General features: G+C 33.0%; 1 protein-coding gene and 1 non-coding gene across 3 annotated transcripts in view; one reads left to right on the top strand and one right to left on the bottom strand.

Annotated features, from left to right (window-relative positions):
* Nucleotides 1-15,795, bottom strand: part of NCAM2 (neural cell adhesion molecule 2) — a 506,926-nt gene that overhangs the window by 154,364 nt on the left and 336,767 nt on the right. For both annotated transcript variants that reach the window (XM_087861739.1, XM_087861738.1), the window contains exons 7-8: nt 8,624-8,784; nt 6,308-6,453 (exon numbers count right to left, since the gene is read on the bottom strand). In XM_087861739.1, coding sequence (XP_087717865.1) covers nt 6,308-6,453; nt 8,624-8,784 — 307 coding nt within the window. The remainder of the gene's footprint in view (nt 1-6,307; nt 6,454-8,623; nt 8,785-15,795) is intronic.
* Nucleotides 4,416-4,522, top strand: LOC123784456 (U6 spliceosomal RNA). The gene has a single exon (XR_006777450.2). It is a non-coding gene; the product is annotated as a U6 spliceosomal RNA (small nuclear RNA).

The following is a 15,795-nucleotide window of genomic DNA, read 5'->3' as shown; positions in this document are numbered from 1 at the left end:
TTAATTTCTAGTAGAGGAAGGCCTATAATTTACTATGCAGGACAAGTATACCAGAAATAAAATAATTATAGATTCTGTATCTTAAGAGTAGATAAGTGGCACATGTGAGATGTCATCTCCTAGACAATATTATAAACACTTTATAATTATTATATAAAACATTCTATTCACATAGGCGGGTTTGCATGCTGTTATGTTTACCATTTTGTAAGAATTCTAGAAGTAAAATTGCTCCCTGGAGATCTTTTACTTCCATTTACTCTCAAAATAACAAGTAATAATATTTCTTTAAAAATGTTTAAAAGACACCAGATTTATCAGATGACTATAAAATCCTATTTTGAAAATTTATGGACAAGGCACTGTTGAGTAATCTTCCTTTGTGGAGTGCACCATTTTTTTTTTCCTTCCCATTTTAATGATCTGTTTAGTCTTTCTTACAATGTGAAAGAGTCTATTTAGAATCAATATTTATCATTATGTAATGTGGGAGGTCTACATGGGCCCAAAAGAAGGCAAATCATGAATCACTTCCTAGAGAGGAAAATTTGGGGTTGGGGAAGAAGAGAGACCCGAGACAGCAGAAAGAAATCTGTGGTATTTTGTGTCTCATGAGAAGAAGGACCAGCCTTTCTGTAGCATGAGAATCTATCCTCACCCAACATAGGAAGTTTGAGCCCTCATCTATGCTTCCCTGTAAGGATGGAGATTGACATCAAACATACTGTGAGTGAGATGAATATTCAAATGCAGATTCTGGACATTGTCAATTTCCATGAGGGTTGTGATATATAGTTACAAGATTTGGAATTGATATTGCTAGAGGTGATTTTATAGTAAATTTCTACAGATAGCTATGTCACAGAAGCACAATCTATAACAGCTATAACACCATTCTACTGTTCTTGTGATTTTCATAGGACATATAACCATGCTCACACAATTTTTTTTAATCTGGTTCCCTTTGTGACAGCAGTCATTAACAGGGAATTAATATGATCATTTCCCCATGCATAAAATATCTGAAGACTGGATACCTCCAAGGACAAGAGAAACTAACACTTTTAAGATGTTTGATTTGTGTCTGGGATATTGTTATGTGGACTTTCATTTCACCTTCAGAAACTTTTACAGGGACATCTTATTATCTTGATTTAGACATGCAAAGACTGAGGTCGGCTATAAGAAGTAATATAGTGAATGACTAACCAAAGTGACAAAATTAAGATTAACTTTGATTTGTGCAACATTTTGCATGACTTCCCTACTATTCATCAATACCTATAATCTTATTTATACTAACATTTATTGGTTAATAAGAATGATAAGAAGGAATGATGTAAAGAAATTGGTTCAAAATAGATGACAGGTATTAATGCCAGGGTCTCTGTCAAACACTGTAGAAACATAATCTTACATAATCCATAGATTAACTGTATGAAAGAAGCATGGGTTTATTTTAAAAATAAAGATTTTAATATAAAAAATTAAATTGCTTAGTTTATAAATTACAAAACAATTTATAAGTTTTAATTCATGGCTGTTTTATATTCTACAACAATAGCTTTGGTTTTGTCCTAAACCTTGTTATATACATTTAAATATTTTTAAGATTATGTGTATAGTATCTATTAAATGAAGAGGCTAGGGATTTCTGATTTTTATAAACAAATGTATCTCAAATGACTCCAAAATAATGTGCTAATATTAAGCTGTCAGTGTAATGAATTTCTGCGTAACCCTGGTAAATCAATATTTTTATAGAAAATCATAAATAATACTTAAGTTGCACTAAAGTATCTAGAAATTTTCAATAAATGGGTAACTAAAAGTTAGTGAAAACTGTGAAATTTCTTTAACAATAAAAATGACGAAAAAAACGTTATTCTGAAATAACGAATATTAAGAAAAGATTTTTAAAGCAAGTGAATACTCTTTTTCTTACATTCTACACATATTTTTGAAATTATCTGAAGTTGTAAAAATCACATATACTATTTTAAATGTAGATAAGATGCATTAAAGTGGATTAGATGAAATAGTTGTGAGTTTAAAAGAACTCTGTATTTAAGCACCATATATTTTGTTGTCATTTCTGAAGGATGCTGTATTATGCAAGGATATTTTATGGTATACTAATATATGTAGTTCAATTCTTCTACAAACTATAGATACAGAAAACATATACATGTGACCACATTTGAGGTGCCTCGTGATGTTCACTTCGCTGAGCCTCTCTCAAATTCGTGATCCACAAAATCATGAGCAAAATAAAATGGTTGTTCTGTTCCACTATGTTTTGGGGTCATTTACCATACAGTAAGAATACCAGAAGTTAAATTGCAACAACGTATATACAGTGCTTATTAAGATGTTAATAACATAAAATTTGTCAGGCAGTGAACACTTCTCATGGACTCCTAACATTTATTCCATGGGAAGGGAGCTCTGTGAACGTACCAGTTCTGGACTTTCCAACTCCTTAATTACTCTTCCCCATGAGAACCAAGCAGATGTTTGATTGGTAACTGTGGGGGCATCATACTGAATATACTTTTCCTAGCTACTCTCTTTTTTTTTTTATTTTCAAAAAGAAGCATCCTGTAGAGACCACAGGTTCTCCCTTGCTCTCGGCCATGATGGTAACCTTGGCAGTGATATCTAGTCTCCCACAGTGGGGGGGCTACAAGGTCTAATGCTACTCAGGACTGTGCTGGGTAAGTCTGTCTAGTTCTCTAGCATGGTTTAAGAACATTCACCTACCTGCAGATTTAAGCCACATAACATTTAATTCCCTTTTATTTCTTTTGTCTTCTCTGGTGATTGAGAATTTAGGGAAGGAAAGGAGATACTATTAATTGAGACCCCATCCTTTGAAAATCTACACTGTTGAACATATTTGCTAAGTGCACTGTCATATTTTTGGATGAAGTCATTAGTATGAGCCACATTGCGTTGATGCTGTTTCACTGCCTATGACTTACACAATGAGCAGTTTCATCAAACTTTTTGATAGTGTATGCATGATGGGAAGTTTTGATTTGTTTTGTTCTGTATTTCCCAAGTCCCTATCAGGTGCCAAGTAATGCGTTAAGAGCATTTTTCTGTTGACAGGATTAGCTGTTAAATTTCATGTGACTTAGACAATTGTCTTCCAGATTATGGCCTGAAGTCACTCCATATGATACCAACCTTATGAGTTTATTAAATATGTACTTCTAGGTCCTGTGTTAAACATACTAAATCAACCTCGAGGAGTGGGGTTCTAGAAAGTGCACTTTAACAAGCTTTCCAAGTGATTCTTGTGGAAAGTACAATCTCATGCTTTCCATGACAAGAGAAAATGATCTGAATATACTCTGTGATAGCATTTAATCAAATCTTAGGTACCAGATTTTATGGAGCCAGTAACAACTAGAATTTATTCAGAATAACAGAAATAAGATAAACTATGCCTTGAAAATTGTGTAAAATGAGCAAGTAATACAAAAAGAAAAAATAAACATACTGAATATTTACAAAATGTAAAGAGTTTGGTATACTCAGATTTCTTATACCTTTAAGGGAACTAAATATTATTATCCACATTTTATTTTTTTATTTTTATTTTTTTTAAAGATTTTATTTATTTATGTGACAGAGAGACAGCCAGCGAGAGAGGGAACACAGCAGGGGAGAGGGAGAGGAAGAAGCAGGCTCCCAGCCAAGGAGCCCGATGTGGGACTCGATCCCGCAACGCCGGGATCACGCCCTGAGTCGAAGGCAGACACCTAACGACTGCGCTACCCAGGCATCCCTATTATCCACATTTTAAAGATGAAGAAACTCCTATTAATAAGAGTTCAGATAATATTGCCAAATGGCAGAGTTGAGATTCAAACTAGATATGTCTTGTTTCAAAGCTCAGGTCATCCATTCCGTTTTTGAATTTTGGCTGTTGAAGAAACTAGTCATGTTAGGAGAAATGAGGCTTACTATGCAAAAAATAAGATATGATATCTTAAAATAATTTTGGAGAAATGTCATGATAGAAAGTGAATAACTTTAATTTCTTTATCCACTGGATAAAAGTTACATTTGAAAAAACAAAAGCATATATGGGTTTCTATAATTGTTTTCTAGCAAATAAACCAAAAAAAAAAAAAGATAAGTATTTTAATAGAGAAAGTTCTATTCAAGCAAAGCTAGTTATTATTCTTCATAACTACTAGAGAAGAAATTGCTGTAATATAGTTTTGGGTGATCTGGGGTTTACAGTGTAGAAAAAAATATCCCAGCCTTCTGGTTACTTGACAACTTTTCATGATAAAATAACCGAATATAATCTGTCTCTCATATTTGGTATACACATAAGGAAACATCTATTAAATGAAGAGCAAACACTATCTTTAAGATGAGAAGTTTTAGGTGCTGGCTTGCTTGCTTCAGCAGCACATAGACTAAAATTGGAATGATACAGAGAAGATTATTATGGCCCTTGAGTAAGGACGACAGGCAAATTTGTGAAGCATTCCATATTTTTAAATAACTTTATATCAAATCATTAATCAATTAACAGCTACTAATGAAAAAAAAAGATGAGAACTTTTAGGAATTTTACAGTGGACAAGAATATAATGAAAGCATGAGTTAGGAATATGAAGGTATAATTAATAAGGGCTTACAGACATGAAAATTATTATTTTTGAGTGATCTTGTCTAAAGAAATTACCTACAGTTTTTAATATCTAATTGTTTTTTATTTGTTTTGTTTTGTTTAAAGATTTTATTTATTTATTTGACAGAGAGAGAGAGAGAAAGAGCACAAGCAGGGGGAGCAGGAGAGGCAGAAGCAGACTCCCTGCTGAACGGGGAGCTTGACATGGGGCTAGATCCTGGGACTCCAGGATCATGACCTGAGCCAAAGGCAGATGCTTAACCAAATGAACCACCCATGCACCCCTCTAATTGTTTTTTTTCTATAATTTAAAATAATTTTATGGAAATATAACTCCTTTCAGATTTGACAACTGTGTCTAAATAATATCTGTGATTTTCTGTTAAGAAAATGTTAAAGCAAAGTCTGTATGGTTTCTCTGGGTTGCCAGAAGATATTTTATAAATCTGATTTTCAATTTGTATATAAAAATAAGCATATCAAAATAGTATAACTATTACCAAAAAAGATAAACTCTTAAAAATGCCATCATATGGAGGAAATGAGGCAAAGAAGTGTGATATATATATATATATATATATATATATATATATATATATATATATAAATGAATACATATCATGTATATCTTATATATATATGTATGATACCTACGTATATACATATATATATGTGAATACAATTCTTGCAAAGAATAAATAGTTAATAGGCAGGGAGATGGCTGTTTTGTCAATTTATGGAGTTAGCATTTTCAAAACTACATGATGAGTTGGAGTGATAGAAAATGTCTTCCAGATAAATTGGTTTCAAATTTTTCTGCTATCAATGTTGATAAGTCAAAGGTACTTACATTGTAGAAATCACTGTCTTTTGCAGAACTCGATTTAAATTAATGAAAGGTTTAAAGGGGTTTGTCTTTAATATTAAGGGTTCTGTAAGAGAGACCTCTTAGCTTAATCTTCCCTCTTTTACACGTGTGAAATGTCAATTCATCATATCACTAATTCACTATCTTTTCCTTTCTGTTTCACTTTTGTCCATACTTTGGAGTTTTATATGAACTATGAAAAATAACAATAATGAACATCTATTAATTAATTTCTTAGTAATTTGAATGCATTATGGTGACAGGTCACCAATTTACATGGGAATGACAACTGCCAAAATGCTGCATTTTGTTGTATTTGTGCTTATTTCTCTTTATTAGATTCTAAATTACATGAAAGCAAAAACCTAACCTTCCACTGCACAAAGACAATTCTAAAGAGTGAAGAGTTAATGGTGACAGCAGAATCTGGTGAATTGGAATGACTTTCATTTTCACAGCATGAGGTGGAGGAGGGCTAAAATTGCAATAACAAAATTTATAGATTCAATGTATGCCAAAAGTCCATGCAAGCAAATAAAAGAATATCAACAAACTAAGATTTGTGGCTTAATGAAAAACATCTTTAAATATCACACTTTCGTTTTTATCTCCTCCACTTTTTTTAGGCTGACTGTGGTAGAGTTACCTTTTTAAAATTTAAACCATTTCTTGCATTTCTACAAATTACTTGGTAAACTGGAATCCAATGAGAGATTTCATAACATGCAAAACTCTGAAAATACAATGGTATTGAAAATCACTATATATTGAGTTCCTATTACCTTATCGCCTTCAGAAAATGTGATGCCATCTACTGCTCTTTTCCAAGTGATTTCTGGAATAGGCTCGCCTTCTGCTTCACATATAAGTGTGACTTCACCATTCTCATACGTAGTCTCATTTTTAAGCTGTATTATGTGAGGCTGTACTGTAAAGAATATATACATTACTCAATCTGTATGGGAGGAAAATATTACCATTCAGACTTAAAAGCCATAGTGGGCATTTAAGTACACATTAGTACAGGATAGAGTTATTTGTGGCAGTTTACAGCAGCATGCTTTGCTTAAAAGGAATGCCAAGAGACTCACAAAGTACAGGAAAAAAGCTTTAGAGAACAATTCTCATCGATTATCATTAAAATAATTTAAAGTGGCTTAGAAGGCAACATAGAAATTATAATTCCTTTTGAAATTTTGTAATTTAAAAGACCTTTATTTTTTACTCTCTTAAACCTACAAAATTAAAATTTCCTCTTTTAAAGCCACATGGTGCTTAAGTTTATGAGTGTGCGTGTGTTTGTGCGTGACATCTGCTTGTTTAGTGGTTATCTCTTAAGCTGTAAAAATAATTTCACCCAAGAAGGAAAACGATGATTATATCTTGAATATGTAGCAAGTATAATTATGCACAATATTTAAAATATTTATGAAGTAAATATATATATGTTAGTTTCTTATATAATTCCAATTGACTTATTTTTACTTCAGTTTATTTTAACAATATTTTAGGCATTGTAACTAATCATTTCTTTATAATTATGACTTCAGTAATGAGAAAAAACATTATGTCTACTAATTTAAATTATCTTTATATTAAAAATTATGTTCATCCGCAAATTTACATGATACCACAGAGCTTTATGATTGTAAAGTCTGTATTATCTGCATTTCTTAAATTTTTGCATGGTAGAACTTAAAAAGGATGAAAGCCAGCACTTGGTATTTCAAAAAAGTAACAGTTTATTTAATCTTTAAATGTAATTAAACATGGGATATAAATAATTTGTTTTTAATCTTAGTAAACTAGGTTCCTAATATTGGAAATAATGGCATGTATAATTTTTAACAACTCAGTGTTTACTCCATTGACTTTAATGGATTTAGTTGGATTTCTACTATATATATTTGATTTTGTTTCAAGCACAATGCAAATTTGTTTAGTGTTATTATAAAAAAGTGATTACAACGTGACGTAGCATATCATGAAGTATTTTCCATTTGAAAAGATGAAAATATTAGAATCTTTCTTTTGTTTATCTCTTTGATCTCACTCACTGCCACCCTAGTAAAAAAAACAAATGACTATATAGTATTTCATATTAGCTCTTTGATGTAAATTGAGAATATCTACCCTTTGGGATTATCTCAGAAACTATTGTTTGTAATTAATTAATTTATTTTTATACTGAGTCATATTTATTTAGTGCAGGTTCTAAAGAGAACTATCTTGTTAAGTGGGGAATACTGCTAAAATGAGTTAAGTGGCTTTCCATAATTTCAAACAGTTTTAAATTTATTTACTCTTTCCTCTACATAACTGTGGTCCTTCTTACTTCACAGAATTTTCCTTCCTTTCTTCCCACCTCCCCTCTTTGTTGTGAAAGGATTTTGATAACAGTGTTTTGAAAAATGGAGAGAACACATTAAATGTTATTAGTGCATATAATTTTGTGTTATGCTTTTTAAAGACAATGATATATTCCAAATACACCACTAAATTGCTTTTCTTCTTACAAACATAATGGAAGCTAAATCAATTAAAAACAAAAAACACAAAAACACACACACCTTACCAGTTCTCTGCTTTCTGTAAGCTCCCCAAAGAAGGCAATATGGCTCTTGGTAAATATGGAAGATATTTATATTATATTTCCTTTTAATAGAAAGAAAGGGGAGTATTTTCTTATAGTTACAGGTCAATATTTCCTAATTATAGCTTTATAGATGTGTTGTTTTGAAGTATATTAAAAGTAAAACAAATCTCAATATGTGTCACTTAAAGATTTATGAAGACCAACCCATATATATGTAAATATAAATTATCTATAAGTTATAACAGATCCCAGTATGTATAATTTAAAGTAATTTTCTTCCATCTTCTGTTATCAGTCAGCCAATATTTTATAAGAATATACATGTATCATTTCATGTAATTCTTAAAATAATTCTATCTGGTAGCTGCAATGCTAAAATATATTTCAGATGAGAAAACAGATTTAATTTTAGAAAGTTAGTGACATATAAGTGACAGAGTAGAATTTGACTCAGACCTCCCTGTAGACATCATAATTTTAACCACTATGCTATAATACTTACCAAAGACCTGGAGAAATGCCTGCTTTTCATCTTCTCCTGCTTTATTTGTGGCCCTGCAGATATAAGGACCCCCATCACTATTAATTATGTTCCTGACAGTGAGTTCTGTATTGCTTCCTTTCAATATGTACTTCTCATTTTCTTCAATGAACTTGCCATTCCTAAAGAAGAAAACAGAGGTTGATCTTCACAAATCTGACTTCATAACTCAGAGGATATTGTACTCAATTTTTTGATCAGTAGTTGTTAATCATTACGTGGTTTGGATAGACAAACCTATATTCTAATCACAAGTATACTTTTAGTAGCCCAGTAAAACCCAATTACTAGATAGTAAAATTATACTTGAAAATTGCTTTGAATTTAGAGACAAGAATAACATTTGAGCTATGTCGAAATCTTAACATTGATCTTAGGCAAAGAAAAAGCATATTGGTTCAATTTTTACTTTATTAGCAAAAAAATTTTGTTTTGCTGATTTTAATTCCATATACACTTTTTAAGTTGGTGAGGTCAACACGTATTTATTTACTAGGTCCCTAGGACACTTTTAAGAGAATTTCTATGGGAACATTCTTTAAAGAAGTTTCAAAGTAAATGCAATTAAATTATGTTACCAATTTATATTGTAAATAAGTACTACCAATAAGAGGGTAAGATGAAACACTTATGTGCAAATGCAGTTAGAGAAATTATGCTGAACAGGATGATTTAATTTATGAATGAGAAGAAACTACTTTTCTTAGTTATGTTCCCTCTTAGACATAAATAATTTGCAATATTTTCCAAGTTCTTTCTGAGTCTTCACTCTCCTCCACTTCTAGTTTTTGTTATCTATAAAAATGTCTTTCAAACTTTTTCTATAACTTACTGTAAGAAATACCTTAAATATACTTAAATCTTAAATAATTTCTACAATTCCCCTTAATACGTGTGAAACCTTCTTTTACTGTATATTCCCTTCCATTCTAGTTTATTCTCCTCATTTCCTCTTCTTCCTTCTCTTTTTCTTTCTCCTTTAGTTTTCCTTCTATCTTTTTCTTAAAATGGTATTTTGAAGGATTGAATTGATTGTAAGGCCCGCTAATGTAAAATGTTTAAGATCTGTCCTTAAGGGATGGGATATCTATTTGCCCATACAAGTTTAAATTAAAAAAAAAAAATCTGAAAGGATTATAATAAATATTTCCTAGAATGAAAGAGAACATTTCTTCAATACACTAAATGATCTTTCCAGTGAATTCTGGTTTCACTTTCCAGAAAGCATTGGCACGTATCTTAATATAATACTTATCCCTCTATGACTCATTAACATCTGTTTTTCCAGTTTCTATTGACATCGCTAAAGATATCACGAAATGTGCAAAAATTGCATAAGAGTGGGGTGCAAAAGTAGCTTTTGTAAAATACTAATATATATATGATACATATATTGCTCTATTTCATAATTTTTTAATATTTTTATTAATCTAAAACATAACTAAAAATGATGTTTTAGCAATTTTGTCTAGAATATAACATATAGCTAGAACTTTCACAGCATTAGTGATACAATATATTTTTTACTCTAGTCAGTAGAAAGTATTAATTTGTAGAATAACAATAATAATAATAATAACACACTAGGAGATTAAGCAATTTATGGCTTATAAGACAATTTCCTTATTTATTCTACTTGGTTCAAAACTCACAATTAGCTCATATGTCCATTTTCCCTCCTACCCTCATTCACAGAATGGAGAACTAAAATTTTAAGTATGATTTTCCCACCCTTAAACTCACAGATGAAGAAATCTAGATTTACACAGTAATATAAGCAGCAGATTAACTACATTCTAGTGTTCTTTCTGATAAAGAGAATTATTTCCCTATCTCATTTGGAATATTGTGCTAAATGTTTGAAGTATAGCAAATGAGTGAGACGTGGTTACCTATCATGAAGAATTCATAATACGATTGGCAGTAAGAGCAGTAACAGAAGGTAAGGTAGATCCCATTAATGAATTTATTCATAACTTTTTGTGTGCTGGGTAGAGGCAAGAAGGGATATACTATAGTAGGAGAGAAGGAAAAAGAAGATGGGTGAAATACTCTGGAAATTTTCATGGGAAAAAAAAAGACATTTGTGATTTGGGCTCTGAAGTGGATGGGCAGATCTTGAAGAGATTTAGAGGAAATCAGTATGTAAAGACTATGGTCCCTTCAAGAGCTCAATTTAAAAATATCAGCAAGAGATGTAACCAAAGTAATAACTCTTTAATACTACTCTCCTAATAAACTTGCGATATAGAATGTACTTGTTATTATTCATAGTCCACTTCTGAGGAATGCTGTGTGTGAAAAAGACTCCCAAGGAATTCTGATGGAATTCTGTAAGCCTATACTTTAAAATGCAAACCACTTCTCTAAGTACCCCTTTTCTAGGCATGAGAAAATAGGGATTAGAATCAGGGATTAGTGGAAGAGATAAAGAAGAGAGCACAATTCCACTTTTAAACATAATGGAGTAACAGGGACCATATCTACCCTCCCACTGTAAACAGCACACAATAGACACTTATTAAATAACAGTTTTCAAACACTAATGAACAAGTAGCTCATGACAGTGACCTCTAAAGACCACCACAACCTACTACTTGAAGAGAGTTTCCAAGATATAGCTCATAGAGGCAGAACCCAAACACAGCCAGGCAGAGTTCTCAGTTGGAGGAAGTTAAGGTACCGGAAGTTGTGGATCAGAGAATATAAGAAAAGACAGCTGCACAAGAAAGAGGGTAGAGAGATCTGCAGTGCATCCCCAATCAATCTTTGACTAACTACTGATTAGTGACTGCTTGCCAGTAAGGATTTCCCAGCATAGGAAAAAGTAAAGAACAACAATACCAGAACCAGGAATAATTTGCATCTCAACCATACAGGGTATAAAGACCTAAAATGCAGAACATTGTCACCTCCTTAGAAGAATATTACTTCAGTAATGGAATCAAGTTAACCCTAAAATGAAGATTGCTCTGGATCCACTAGAAGAGCCTAAAAGCAATCCTCAGATGATCAAACTTTTCCCAAGTTACTTCTTATATCTAAAACTAGAGTAAGAGTATACAAGAATATCCAGTACTCCAAAACATAAAATCATTAATACCTGGCACTCAATCAAAAATCACCAGTATAGCATATAAGCAGGAAAATATGACACACAACAAAGAGAAAATTTAATCAATTAAAAGATCCAGAAATGACACAGATGATAGAATTAGGAGAAAAGATTGTTAAAATAACTATTGGAATATATTCTATATGTTCAAAGGAAGTAAAATACGAGCATTGTAAGAGGAATGGAAGAAAAGATAAAGTCCTCTATCGTAGAATGTATAATAAATATTGAGTACATGGAGGGGAAGTTCAAGATGGTGGCGTAGGAAGGCTCTGAACTCAACTCCTCCCATGGACACACCAAATCTTCAGTTACACAAGGATCAATTCCCCTTGAAAAATACTGGAAAACTAGCTTAAGAGCTTCTCCACAACAAAAGTTAAAAGGGCTACATTGAGACAGGTAAGAGAGGCAGAGACATAATCTCACCAAAATCCCTACCCTCAACATAGCAAATCACAATTTGGAGGGACCACACAAATTTGGCATTTTTCCCTGAGAAGTGAGGGGCTTGTGCCCTATATCAGGCACTCCAACCTGTGGAATTTACACCAGCGAGATGAACATCCAAAATATCTGACTCTGCAAAGCAAAAAGGCTTATACCCCAGACATCCATAAGGCTGTGAGAAATGGAAAGGCTGCTTTTAAAGGTCTTACAGACTTACCCCAGGAATCTGCAAAAAAAATGTAGTTTGGAAAACAACTTTCTATATGCAATGGACATCCATTAGCATGTGCTGGAGACCCAGGAGTCTGGTAGGACCTTCTCAAGCAGAGAAGATGCTGGTGGGCACCATTTTTGCATTCTCATTCAACCTTGCTAGTATTGTAGGGCTTGCCCCACATAGTCCTGCTGCAGCTGCTCTCCTATAGCCCTGCTGCAGCTGCCTGGCTTGCCCTGCCCACATGCTCCAGTGGCCGTACTATTGCCAGTGAGCTCACTCCTGTCCTGGGCCCCCTCTGGACTCCCCCAGAGCCTCTCTGAAGCCAGTGGGCTCACCCTGCCCACATGCTGCATCTCCCTAGACCCTACTGCAGCAAGCTGTTCATTCCACCCTTGTGCTCTCCCCTATTAAGAATAAGTCAGACTACATAGGTAAGCTTAAAGTTCAAGAGACAACCTAGAACTAGGGTCATGTTGAACAAAAAGTTTCATCACCTACACAAGGTCACTCCTTTTAGAATGGGAGAGATAGCTGTTTCATGTAATACACAGAAACAAAAATATACAGAAAAACAGGGGCGCCTGGGTGGCGCAATCGTTAAGCGTCTGCCTTCGGCTCAGGGCGTGGTCCCAGCATTCTGGGATCAAGCCCCACATCAGGCTCCAATGCTAGGAGCCTGCTTCTTCCTCTCCCACTCCCCCTGCTTGTGTTCCCTCTCTCGCTGGCTGTCTCTGTCAAATAAATAAATAAAATCTTAAAAAAAAAATACAGAAAAACAAAATGAGAAAACAAGAATACACTAAAAAAAAAAAAGCACACACAATATAAAACCTTAGAAAAGAAAAAATCCTTATTGAAATAGAGATAAGTAATATACCTGACAAAGAGTTCAAAGTAATGGTTATAAAGATGCTCACTGAATTGGGAGAAGAATGGACAAACACAGTGAGAACATCAAACAGACAGAAAATGTAAGAAAGTATCAAACAGAAGTCATGGAACTGAAGAATACAATAACTAACCCGAAAAAAATACAGTAAAGAATTTCAACCACAGTTTTGATGAAGCAGAACAGATCAGCAACCTGGAAGACAGGGCAGTGGAGCTCACCCAAAAGGAACAACAACAACAATAACAACAACAACAACAAAAAGAATTTTAAAAAGTGAAGACAGCTTATGGGACCTATGGGACATCAAGTGGAGTAATATTCACATTATGGGGTCCCAGAAGGAGAACAGAAAGAGAAAGGAACAGAAAACTTATTGAAAAAATAATGGCTGATGACTTAACCAACCTAGGAAAGGAAATAATAATTATTTTAAATGCAAATGGACTAAGTTCTCCAATCAAAAGACATATAATGGCTGAATGGATAAAACAAGACCTATTGATAAGTTGCCTATAAGAGACCCACTTCAGATCTATGGGCACACCGAGATTTAAAGTGAAGGGACAGAAAAAGAAATTCCATGCAAATAAAAATGAAAACAAAGCTAGCACAGCTGTACTTCTTTCAGACAAAATGATGACTTTAAAACAAAACTACTATACAAAACATAAGGAAGGACATTATGTAATGATAAAAGGGTCATTCGAAAAAGAGGATATAACATTTGTATATAATTATGTACCCAAAATAGGAGCACCTAAATATATATAGCAAGTATTAACAGACCTGAAGTTAGAAATTGACAGCAATACAATAGTAGTAGAGGACTTTAATACCTCATTTACACCAATAGATCTATCATCCAGACAGAAAATCAATAAGGGAATATTGGCCTTACACAACACATTAGACCAGATGGACGTAATAGATACATATACAGTACAGTCTATCGAAAAGAAGCAGAATACACATTCTTCTCAAGTATACACAGAATATTCTCCAGGATAAATGGCATTAGGCTACAAACAAGTCTCAGTACAACTAAGAAGACTGAAATCATACCAAGCATCTTTTCTGACCACAATGATATGAAACTAGAAATCAATTACAAGAAGAAAACTAGAAAAATCCCATAGAAAAAGAAGGAAATCTTGTCATTTTTGACAACACAAATGGACCCTAAAAGTATTTTTTTTTTTAAGATTTTATTTACTTACTTGACAGACTCAGCAAGAGAGGAAACACAAGCAAGTGGAGTGTGAGAGGGAGAAGCAGGCTTCCTGCTGAGCAGGGAGGCTGATGCGGGGCTCGATCCCAGGACCCTGGGATCATGACCTGAGCCAAAGGCAGATGCTTAATGGCTGAGCCACCCAGGCAACCCAATCATCAGTGGACCCTAAAAGTATTATGCTAAGTGATATAAGTCAGTCAGAGAAAGATAGATACCATATGATTTTGCTTACATGTAGAACCTAAAAAACAAAAGGAATGAACACAATCTCATTGATACTAAGAACGGGCTGGTGGATGTCAAAGGGGAAGGCTGTTAGGGGGTGGGTGAAATCGGTGAAGGGAAACCATTGTATGGTGACAGATGGTAACTAGACTTGTTGTGCTGATCACATTGTAATGTACATGAAAATCAAATTATTACGATATGCGCCTGAAGCTATTAATGATTTATACCAATTTTGCCTCAAAAATAAAGTCCTCCATCAAACTTATAGGGATAAAAAACAGGATGATGAAAAATTACCCTGGTAGATTTGACAGCAGATTAAACATTGCAAAAGGAAAAATATCAATGAACTTGAAAATATATCAATATAATTTAGTGGACTTAAAAACATAAAATTTGAAAATAGAAAAAAGGACTCAAAGTTCTATCTGGTATCATTTTAATCCTAAACAAAGTTCTTTAATAATTTTTATAATACTGATCTTATGTTGATAAATGTTTAACATATAACAGAGCTTCAAAAGACATGGAATAAAATAGAACAGAGCACAGAAATAGACATTATTTGTGAAATCAGTAAGTATATAGAAGATGTGAACAATATTAATCAACTAGCTGACTTATTTGATATTTAGAGACTCCTCCATAGAATAGTGGAATATCTATCTATCTATCTATCTATCTATCTATCTATCTATCTATCATCTATCTATCTATCCCTATATATAGACATATAGATACACACACACACATATATTGTCAAGTGCAAACAGAACATTTAAAAATACAGATCATAAAGTTAGACCTAGTAAATTTAAATAAATTGATATCATACAAAGTATGTTTTCTGACAGTTAAGGAATTTAGAAACTAGTAGCAGAAATAAATGTGAAATATACTGAAATATTTGGAAACAAATCAGCAACATTTTAAATAACCGATGTCAAAAATAACATTACAAGAACTGATTCAAAGGGACACAGGCATCCTGATGTTTATA

Source organism: Ursus americanus, chromosome 4, assembly GCF_024610735.1.
Source record: "Ursus americanus isolate L20-20 chromosome 4, mUrsAme1.1.p, whole genome shotgun sequence".
NCBI classification, from domain to species: Eukaryota; Metazoa; Chordata; class Mammalia; order Carnivora; family Ursidae; genus Ursus; species Ursus americanus.
This window is presented reverse-complemented; position numbering and strand designations above follow the sequence as displayed.